Here is an 11,840-nt window from a genome sequence, read left to right on the forward strand (position 1 = left end):
CACCTGTTAGCAGTGAAACACCTGAATTAAATGTGTCCTTTTGTTGATATATGTAATGAGCGTTTTAAAATTGGTCACAAGATCAAACATGATGTTTTGGCAATAATATTTTCAACAGATTAATGCATAATATTGGTCATAATGGATCAGCTTAACCAAGCAGACAAACCTGTTCGATGATGATGATGATAAGAAGAACTATCATGCATTTAAGTTGTTAGAGTTTTAATATGTTTAGATTGTATTTTATTTGAAATCCCTCTATTTTATTGTGTTGTTGAGCTCCTTGTAGGCGTTCTTCCATGAAAGGTGTGAGATAGACTAGACTTAAAATGGACAAATTGTGTTATTGTGTAGCTGTGAATTTGTGCATGTTCTCTATAGCTTAATATTCACTCAGTGGATGTATGTGAAAGTTCAGTCCAAATATGTCTGCCAGTGCAGCAAGCGAAAGAAGAATTTACAGAAATATTGCTTTTATATAATCAGGCCAGAAGTCAGGGTCAAGTCAAGAATTTTTCACAAGTGTTTATTGAAATCCAGCTTCCGGTCATGATACCCTTTGATAAACACACACTCTCTGCTCATACAAACATGCACTCACAAACCAACAAATCACCAGATATCTAATGTCAATGTCTCTACTGGTTTGTGTACAAATCAGAGTTTATTTATACTTGAATAAAAACTGGGGCCCTCCTTCTGCTTTTGAGCCTTGCTTCTGCCCAGGCAGCGGTGGTCTATAAATAGTGTTGGTCCAGCTGCTGGGCTGGATGAGGGGGTTGATCTAAAATAACAGCCCTGAGGTTAGCGCTGGAGGATGCAGACTGACTGACAGAAGACCCAACGGGTCAGGACGTCCCGTCCTCTTCCTTCACTTCCTCTGAAAAGCCTCGCCACCCTTCCCTTCTGTTGTCCTTCCTGCTGCTGCTCTCTGTGCTCATGCTGTTGCACACAGTCATTAACAATACATCATACCGCAGTACAATGGCATAAACACAACACACCCATGCTGGGATACAGGGGGAGGGGTAACATGACATAGTGGAAAGCAGGCCCTCCTGAGCTTCAGGTTAAGACATTCAAGTAACTTGTAGAGCGACATCTGAAATGCCTCTGGATCGAAACAGCATGTAAAATACATGAACACAGCTGGTGAACCATGTTCAGATGAGTGACATGAATATCCCTGATGTGCAGCTAAAGCAATGTATAATCCTCTTAGCCTACTGCCATGGTATAGGTCCCCTCAGTCATCACCGCAGCAACACCAGAATAATCAAACACTGACTGATTTACTCTACAGATACATACTGCGCAGATGTGGGAAGCACTCAAAGCCACAACAAACTGTGAACAAAGATGAGGTCTGGAACTGCCAGTAGTCATGTGGACTGTCGTAACACAGTGCCTCTGTCTCTCTCATCCTATTCCTTGTTACAACAGACTAACTCACCAGCAGTTACATCAGGCTTGTGCAACAATTAAGAGGCTGGATGCATGTCTTTAACTGCCATGAGGGTATCCGCTCTGAGCGGACAGTTAACAAACTTGGTGCTGAGATAAAGGCATTTTAAATCTGCTGATATAATGTAGCACTGAGGCACAGGGGGAAAAAATCACAAAGCTGAAACAAACGCTTTACTGCACTCAGATGGGATTGGACGCGACAACAGAGGAATTCTCAGCTCACATTGTCGCCACATGGCATAATCATGTCACTGAAGGGATGGCACATTTAAATAAATAAGTCCTGGTGGATGTGCTGTGGAGGGCCAGTCCTTTTGTTGTCCTCTGTGCAGCCAGTGCAGCTCCGAAACTAATTCAGCCTGACAATCTGTGCTATGCCAGCGCTGGGCTCCTAATTATCAGGCTACACACAAAAACATGTGAGAACAAGCCATATCAAAAGAGCCTGACTTGGAAAATGAATATATTATCACTTTGAAATGCAGAGTTTACAGTGCTGCATAACTGTGCATCAGGGTTTCCCCCTTGAAGACACCTACTGAGCTGCTGGAGGAATAAAATTAATCAACTAACAAAACAACTGAGTGAGTGGCTGAAAAGCTGCAAAAATAATCCCTAAATCCCGCTTATAAACAGCTTTGCAGTGTCAAAAACATCATGCAGATTCTCCTTTTGCAGCCAGGAGTTGAACACACAGACAGAGGAGATGCTACTGGCTCATCAGGTCAAACACCGACGACGACAACAAGCCACATTTAGTTATAAAAAAAAATATGTTGGTTTGTGTTTCCAGGCACATATTACAATTCACCCGCTAATGTTTCAGCTTTCCTGTTAAACATCTTTAAATCTGCTGTGTGGCACTGACTCCATTTCTCTATCCCTCTGACACTGTGAGCTGTGGTGTCACCTTTCAGGAGTTCTCTTTCAGTCCATGACCTTGTGAAAATGACCCTGTCTAGAGGGCTCATTTGTGTCTTTGACAATAAATAATACACTGGAGCTTTATTATTTTGGGAGTAATCGATGTCTCAGTGTTGCACTACTTCTGTGTTGTTGAAATTTAAAGTACATGCAGATACTTTACATGAAAACATCAGCAACATGACAAAACTAGGGTGCAGATCTGGACAGAATTATTAGTTTTGCTGTAAATAATATATTTTAAAGCTTACCAATATTAATTCAGTTCTATCAAAGTATGTTTCCATTTCTAAGTTCTTATTAAAGTCAACTTTGTTACAGTATAGCTTTGTTTTCTTGGGCACCAGCCTTAGTTTACGCTCATAATGTATTGATGTAATTATTGGCAGAATAAATACATGAGCACAAGTCACACACAACGCCACTTTAATGGCTGTAAAGAGGAGGAAAATGGAGAACACAAAGACAGTCTATAGTGAGGGCTGAGGTACAGCAGAACTACTAACAGAGGTCGATACGGGAACAGCTGTGCTAAAGGTTTGAACTGCTCTGAGCAACATTGATCCTAGACAAAAGCACGTACAATTACTGTTAGAAACATCGGTACAGCTACTATTCTTGAAATGACTTAAGGGCTTGCAGGGCCCCAGCACCCTTTAGCAAACACAAATCAATCTATAGACTCTTTAAATAAAAGCTAATCTGTCCCTATTCTGAATCTAAAGCCATGCTATGTACAGTACCTGCATGCAACTGTATTGATCATAGTTTTCTTGCCTGGATAGAGCTTTCTGGATGGATGGAGAGGATGTGGGAGGATCCAGACTGAGTGTCTGCAAGCTGCTTACTTTGGTTCAAAGCTGTCAATTTAGCGTGACTTTGGATTGGCATTGCACTTTCATTGAACAGACAGATTTTTCGCATTAAATAGTACAGATGCAGGCAGGAGGGCTTGGCATGCGCAGGCTACAAAATAACCTACACACAAAAAAATTCACACAACTACTCTCTTTGTAAAAGCCTGTGCTGATAGTAGCTCTAATCCCATGGGCAGTTTTGCAATAGGCTGCTCAGGGATTACTTTACGACCGCAGGCTCAAGAGCCGGACACAGACAATATGATCTTTCCCAAAGCATCATATTTCACATACTGCCTTTTAATTGTTTTGGGGATGAACACAGGTGATCAAATGACATTAGAAATCTGATTTATTGATATCATAAGAGCAGCAGTACTTTTTTTTTTTTTTTTTTTTTTTTTTTTTTTTAACAGCCCCCTGCAGCTGAGCTTTTTGGATTTGGCCTGTTATTTTTTCATGTGTCCCTTTATCCCTTGGCATTAGCTAATTGGTCCTGGAGACAGATGAGAATGAATGGGATTGGAAATCTGTCAGGTAGCACATAGGATGAGCACTTAGGCTGAAATCATTCAGGGAAGCGGTGCCATCAGCTGCAACACAATATACTGGACACAGTTTATTGCTTACTTAATCATGCAAGGTGCCAGACAACACATTTTTAAGAGCTAATGGAGGTAAATGCAGAGGGTTTACAAACACTGACATCCAGCTGCCTTTCTCAGGCATCGACAGTTATGAGCCTGGCCCATGACCAGATCTGAGATTTTAGCATTTTTATAGTTATTAAGTTTTCTGATTAAATACATTTACTTAAAAACTCTCTACTTTGTCTCTAAGGCACTGCCTCCGTCAGTCTGACACATGGGAGGAAATTCTGGCAGAAAGACTTTTTATTGTGCCATTGTAAACGTGTCGATCTCTTCCTAAATCTCACCACTAGATTAGGTGCCTAAACCCAATCAAACTGCTTCTGAAAGGTGACGATTACAAAGAAAAAACTAAAAATAATAAGACAAGGCCTAGAATCGTAGTTTCCTAAGGGTGTGAACCCACTGTCTCCTTCATGACCTGTGTACAGTACATTCAATCGCAACAATCACCTTCACTTATGGATTTTTTTTAACTTTGTATACATCCTCGCTTGACTTCCTATGGCTGTTTTAACGTCTCCCAGTATCAGCTAATAAAGACCCTGTGGTTTTGAGCAGTGTCCTGCCCACATTATCTGATTGGGTATGGGCCACAAGAAGAACTTTGACTAATGCATATTGTCTAAAATCCATAGGGTTTGATGTGAAAACCAATATTATTAGAACATGCTCTCTGTAAAAGTTTGACTGTCAACTTAAAGGCTTTTCACTAAGGTTTTGAGATGTACCTTCTAGTTTGATGCCAAGATTTTCACTTTTACTCCAAATGCTTACCACTGCCACATATCGCTTATTGGTCTCTGTGATTACTAATATTGGTATTGGCCTGGATATTAAAACCAATCAGTTGTTCCCTTGCATTGGAGGCAGTACAAATATTTTTGCCTTTTCATTCCAGACACGTGAACTACCAGCTTTTGCCTTCACAGACTCGCCTCCCTCACCATTAAGCTGCCCCCCTCCTCCTCCCTTGTACTATCTTGCATCTTTATCATTTAGTCTGAAAAGACCTAGCGCTGTTCGGCCCCCTGGGAACAGGAGCAGAGCTCTCACCAGCTAAAGGCACAAATGCACTGTGCTGGCTTATGCAGTCCACTAAGTGCTTTCTCTATCGCAAAGATATGGAAAAGACCCAGCCAGACATATGCTGTCTCATCCTTGTCACTGATGATATGCTGAAATGGATAAAGACTCTAATCCACCTTTCAGGGAACTGGATTCTGGGAGAACATTTTTCACTAGGGATCCTCTTTGTCACAACATGATGAAGTGACCGTTATAAAGCATGTTAAAAGTGATTAAGAGCTGCTGTAGTTACAAAAATGAAAGTCATTATGAGGTGTCACTGTCTGTGTACAAGCGAGTAAATATGCACTTAGCTATTTTCTTCCATGCCAAGGAGCAGGGTAGTGCTATTAGACACACCATCTGCTAGTGATGAATTGAGCTGTGAAGTTTTCACAGCACATTGAGGCCTGATCATGATGCAGCAGTATCTTCCACAACTTTCCTTCTTAGGCTTCTTGAGTCACTCACAGGATGGGAAACTGCATACTGCACTGTCTCTGATCCAGGGCTAAGGTTCTGGCCTATGGTAATTTAATACAGCTGAAATCAGCATAATTGAAGTCCTGCGGGTAGATCACTGTTGTGAACAAGATTTAGGACAAGCACGGATCGATTACCTCAAGAAGAAATTGTAGACACCCTGATGGTATACAGTTTCTGGCTTCATTCTGTTAAAAGGTGAAACTCCTATGAATTAGCTCAAAGTTTGCCAAACTTGGAATATTTTTTAATGATGATGAGCAGGAGAGAAGCAAAGTGAGAGTGAACTGTTAAAGAAGGAGCTGTTAGAAATGAACGTCTTTGACAAAGATCCGAACAGACTATAACATGTCTGGTCAAGAGGAAAATGCCCACTCTGCCCTGCTAGATGTGATGAGATCTGCACTGTTCCCACCAAGAACATAAGTGACAGAGTGGATTTACTTCACTGGTTTGGACACAGCTCAGCAGGACTCACAGCAATAAGACAGCGCTATTCTCTCTGTTGAAGGAATCACAACACATTCTGTATGTGTAGATGTGTGTTATTGTCTCTGTTACACAACTTTGAGCCGCTCTACAAAACTATTATGAAAGTAAAGCGATGTCAAGACAGTCTAGGAACTGTAGAAACACTGTCTACTCAGTGAATTTTATTCTATAATTTAAAATCTTTACCTACACTACAACACTATCTACATCTTGCACTGTCTGTTTATCTTTGTACTACGTTTAGCTTAAATGAGCACTGACAGTTTTTCTATTATGTCTGCTTATCTGTAATCAACGACGCTCCTGTGTTTCAGTGATATTAAACATATTAAACTGGGGCTTTTCTAATGTTTTGAGACCAGTAGCAGCCGGTGGAATCAGACAGCCCTGAGCAGCAAAGAGAGGAAACTAGGCAGCGTTTTTTTTTAAACATTATCTCATGAATTTTTCAGTGAATCCGTGAATGAAAGTGCAGGGCTCTAGTTTGGCTTGCCAAGTGAGCCCTGTTTCTTCAAGATAAAAAAATAGCAGCATTAGCCGGGCTGTGCTGAGGATAGTGATGGACAGAGAACTGAGGTCTGCACGGTGTTCCCACAAAAACATTGCCTCCAGCAGCCAAAAATATAACAATATACCTGGCAGGGTCTAAAAGAGTGCTACAACAGACATGCAGGCTTGCTGTGACTATAATGGTTTACTATTGAATATCAGGCCGAGTAAAATCTTCCGGTCAACCCTGGGGTTACAACATGTTCTCTCCAGTCACAATACAATCTCAGGCTTAGTGCTATAAATAGATAATCATCCCTGTACCCAAAGCATATAGTAGCATTCATTTTCACAGAGATGGTACAGCAGCAAGGAACAGAGTGTTCATAGGCTGCTAAAAGTTCAACAGGCTATTTGCTGAATGAAAGCAGCATCCTCTGAACCCTCCATGCAGATTTACAGCTTCATCAGCCAAGTACCTGCGTTGGCTTATAGGGGAAAAGATGGAGCATCTACAATTCATAACACCAAAACTAAAGGCTGTAACTGGACCAGAGTGGGACTGATTTAGTTGGAAGACACAGACCAACAGGCCCACAGCATCACTGTTATGGGATGAGTCAGTATGTTCTGATGGAAGTTCCTTTTCTTTGTTTTCCAACAGAAGTTTGAAGTCAGCTGATAGACAAGCCCGTCTGTCTGTCTGTATGTGCATCAGAAAAAGCCTGGAGCAAAACCAACCTAATGTAGCTGAAACAATGCTCCACATACTGTACGTAGCCTGGGAAATGTGTCGAAACGTAAGTGCGATAACTGCTCGCTTCTTTACCTGTAGATGCAGTTTCCATAGCAACGGGAGGCCTTTTTCCGTCGTCCTGGAAAGGATGAAATTGTTGATCCAGGTCGCCTGTCGCCTCGCCGCCTCTTGGCTTAAAATCATCACGTAGCTCGTCAAACCGGGTCGAAGGGTTCCCAAACAGGCCGTTCCTCTCATAGTCATCCCCGAACCACTTCCCCTCCGAGCCGAGCTCCTCAGCAGACATGCTTTTTTTTAATTATTATTATTATTTTGTATTTGTATTTGTCCCTGTTGTCGGACAGAGGATAGAGCCACTAGGTTGTTTCCAGTGAAATCGGCGGCGGTGGCGGCGGCACCCTTTGCGCTAGGGATGAGTGACGGAGACAAACACACAACAATGCGGCTCCTCCTGGCGTCTGTCAACTGGAGCGGATGGGAGACGCCGCGGATGAGGCGGTGCGGTCGATCGGGGAGCAGGAGCCGGAGTGAGGGTGATTGTTTTAGTTCAGTGCTCCGGCGGTGACGTCATGGTGTCCGTTGGCAGTGGGCACTTTATATGGGGCAGAGTCAAATGTGAAAGGCACTTTAATACACAAATAAAGTGGCTGCAGATTCACTCAGTGACGGCAAAACGATGCTTGATACAGACGCCTGCGATTAGCAACCGTGACGTAGCATCACCTGCAACAAAACGAATACAAAAAAACGAACAGAGGGTGCTTCAAATTGCACAGAATGTCAAGTGTTGTGTTTTCTCTGTGAGATAAATAATACTCCGTATCTTTTATGGCTCTGTAGAAAATTATCCTGCAATGTGGCGCCCCCGCGTGGTAGTTTTAAGGACTAGCAACATAGACTAACTTTTTTTTTTTTTTTCTCCTCATACTTTATTTACATAATACTGTATAGAGCAGGGGTGTCAAACTCATTTTGGTTCAGGGGCCATATTTAACCCAGTTTGATCTCAAGCGGGCCAGACCAGTAAAATAATGACTTAATAACCTATGAATAATGACAAATCCAAGTTTTTCTATTTGTTTTAGTACCAAAAACCCCCAGTTAAATTATGAAAATATTTACATTTTACAAAAAAGATGTGAATAACCTGAAAAAACAGAAATTTCATTTGAAAAATTAGTGCAATTTTAACAATATTATACCTCGACTTATTATTTGTACATGTACATTTACACACAGTGTTACATAAACATTTGGTAACAGGCAGAATATTGTTAAAAGTTTGGAGTTTGGAAGTAAAATTTGAACAGTTTCTACAATATTACATCTCTTATTATTGTTAACACAACTACAGATCACAGTGGATCCATAAATGCTCAAAACATTTAGTAACAGGCAGAATATTGTTAAAATTGCACATTTCGGGTTGTTCATCTTTGTTTTTATGTATGTATTTATTTGCATTTTATTGTGAAAGAATAGTTTTGTAAATGTAAATATTTTCACAGTGTAATCTTATTTTTTTCACTTAAATTTTTTCCACATAATTTTTCACAAAAAAAATTGTAGTTGTCATTATTTATGGGTTATTGTGTTGTTATTTTTACTGGAGATCACATTGGTCTGTATGTGGAACCTGAACCAAAAGGATTTGGACAACCTGGACCGTTCAGGTTAAGTTTTGCTTTTTTATCCTGCGGACCAGAATGGAACCTTTGGCAGGCCAGATTTGGCCTGTGGTGTAGAGGGAATGCACTACGTCACTTCCCCCCTTGGGCCACGCCCCTCTAAGTCAGACTGAGTGGCAAAAACAAACCGGCTCAACATGGCGGAGCATAGCAGTAACTACAGCAAGACCTGGAAAAATGTGGAATATAACATGAAATTAAAGACAATTAGACTCGACACGGATCCATACAACTACCAAACAACAAGTGGTCTACGAACATTGATATGTGAAATCACATATCCTGAAATGAATATGTACCTGATTTCAACACCAGGAAAATCCCCAATGTAAAGGCTGAAAGCATACAAAAGCCAAAGAGTTGTTGACATCCTTGTCATCGTTAATTAGAGGATTACAGCTGGTGAGTGCTTTCAATTCAACATACTATTGTTTTCGAGGTTTTATGTCAGTGCAGATGTATTTTCTTGGCGGTGACTGCCAAGGTAAAGGCCCAGCAGTAGTGCTCACAGTTCACTACTGATTTACTGGAGTTGAACCCTTAGTATTGACCCAAGTGAGTGGATGATCTACTGGTACTGTGGAGATTTAAGTAGAGTTTACATCAAATACTTGATACAACACAGCTACAACAGCTTTGTGCTAGAGTACCCCCTTATTTGGAAAAATAGGTTAGCCTCAGTTTAAGCTAGTTTACAAATCATGTAGAGCACAAGGTTCAGAATCACACAACTGAAGACAAAAATGTTTCAGGTATGAAATATAGAACGAAATGACACTATGCTAACATTAAGAGCTTTACTAAGAAGTAACGTGAGCCAAAACGATATGTAATTTAAGGTATGATTTTACGCAAGAATACAGCATAAATTAACGTTACCTGACACAAATCCAGGTTTCGTTGCCTGGATTCCAGTTATTTCGACGAATTGCAGCAATCCATCTGCTTCTTCTGTCTTTGGCTTTAGGTAGCCGCTAAAACGATTGCTCCGAGTGATTTTTAAACCTATTTGTGCAATCAATGGTACGACAGCTCTTCCCGATTTTTTAGATTGTTCTAAAGTTTTTGCAGTATTCAAGCCAAAGCTGCTACTCATCTCCCTCTTTCTGCCACTCAGTGGGCATAACCGCAGTGACTTCCGCTAGCGGTGACGTCACGTGCATACCCTCTATACACATAGATCAGAACATGGCATGGAGGAAAAAAAATTATGCTCGAGGTGAGGCAGGAAGAAATTAAATACAATTACATAAGTAGGTAAGTAAATAAAATAAAAGTAAAGGAATAAACAAGAAGAGGAAAAAAAATAATAATAATAAAATAAAAATAAATAAATAAATTACAACTTAAATTCGTCACATAAGGCTTTAGTCTTCACAGCTTTAGGGTGAGTGGAAAAGTTAAGTGTGTCTAGGTAGGATTTCAAATAAGATTTAAAGACCACAAAGCTGGGTTTCTGATTGGCAAATTTGCTTGTATGTATATGAAATTTAGCTAATAAGGAAATTAGATTAAGAATAAACAATTTCCGAACAGGCAAATCAGTAATAAAGAAACCAAATAAAATATCTTCAATTTTGAAGTTAAAAGAAATATCCAGCTTTCTATTTAAAAAAAGATTGATATTACACCAAAAAATTTGACAAAAGGCACACTCCCAAAACAAATGAGTTAATGTTTCATCCGAATTATGACAAAATGAGCAAAAAGGGTCGACATTGATCTTATACTTAATCAGAGCTGAATTAGTTGGATGCAACATAGACTAACAGCTCCTTAGTAACCAGACGCTTTTACACGGACACAGGTTGATGCCAAAACACTGTTAATGGACCAGTAAGTATTTGCTAAAGGAGGAGAATTTGTGTCAGTGCGGGTTAATTTGTCTGCCATGTAAGCTGGGGTAAAACTTTTTTATCTCACTGTAAATTATATATAGCACGGACCAAATATCCATTATGTACTATATTCATAACACTATTCACCAAGCTAGCTACTAGCATAACTTTGTAAGATAGCAAAGTTAGCATCATATTGTGGTGACATTTAATTGCCTTTTATTACTTCCCCTGGCTGCAAGTGTAACTGCCATTTCCTTTTCTTTTGTCCATAGTTTAATTATCACTTAAAACATAGGTGTCAAACATGCGGCCCGGGGGCCAAAACCGGCCCGCCAAAAGTTCCAATCCGGCCCGCGGGATGACTTTGCAAAGTGCAGAAGATATTAACAGTCAAGGGCATCAAACTTGAAAAGAATAGCATAATAACCTAGAAATAATGACTCCAAATGTTCTTCTTGGTTTAAAGGTGGGGTCTGAGATCTTAGAAAATGGTTCGAGCTAGCTACATTTTGAAAATACTCAGTTCAAAGTCCAAACCCCTTTCTTCAGATGTCCCTCCGAAGCCACGCCTCCAGAGTAGTGACACGTGCAGTGCTTGTTCCTGAGGGTTCACGAGCGCTGCACAGCATCAATTTGCCGGCTGAGGCTCTGGACCCGGGTTGTGCTCCGACGCCGTCTACGGTCCGGTCCAGTCCGGCCGAACCGTCTCCGACACCAGCTGAGGCTCCATCCCCTGCTTCACTCCCGTACGCCTTGGGCTCCTACCCCGACTACGGCCCCGGCTGAGCCTCGGGCTCGCGTATCCATGCATATAGCTCATTCAGTTTCCTCTAACACCCCCGCTCTTCCAGAACAGCCCCAGTTCAGACCTATGTGACTAATGTTACATTTCCTAGTGGTTTATGTTAGTGACAAAACAGTTCGCTGGTGAACTTTCCATCCTAATATAACTAATATAGCCAAGTTCTGGCTACACTTCCTGTACAAGCGCTCCAGCCTCTGGGAACGCGAAGAGGGGGGGAGGGGTGAATGGCAGTTGAGTTTGATAGACATATCACCATCCAGTCATTTTGAGTGGGCGCTCAAAATGATTGGATGGTGTTTTTTCAGTCCTGCCAGTT

The 11,840-nt window shown here is 41.0% G+C and overlaps 1 protein-coding gene across 1 annotated transcript in view; it reads right to left on the reverse strand.

The window, feature by feature from the left end:
• rtn1a (reticulon 1a) overlaps positions 1-7,476 on the reverse strand; it is a 22,587-nt gene extending 15,111 nt beyond the window's left edge. Inside the window, exon 1 of the mRNA XM_030125928.1 lies at positions 7,263-7,476. Within this exon, the coding sequence (XP_029981788.1) occupies positions 7,263-7,476 (214 nt within the window). The remainder of the gene's footprint in view (positions 1-7,262) is intronic.
• Positions 7,477-11,840: the final 4,364 nt, after the last annotated feature.

This window comes from Sphaeramia orbicularis, chromosome 22 (genome assembly GCF_902148855.1).
Source record: "Sphaeramia orbicularis chromosome 22, fSphaOr1.1, whole genome shotgun sequence".
In the NCBI taxonomy this organism is placed as follows: domain Eukaryota; kingdom Metazoa; phylum Chordata; class Actinopteri; order Kurtiformes; family Apogonidae; genus Sphaeramia; species Sphaeramia orbicularis.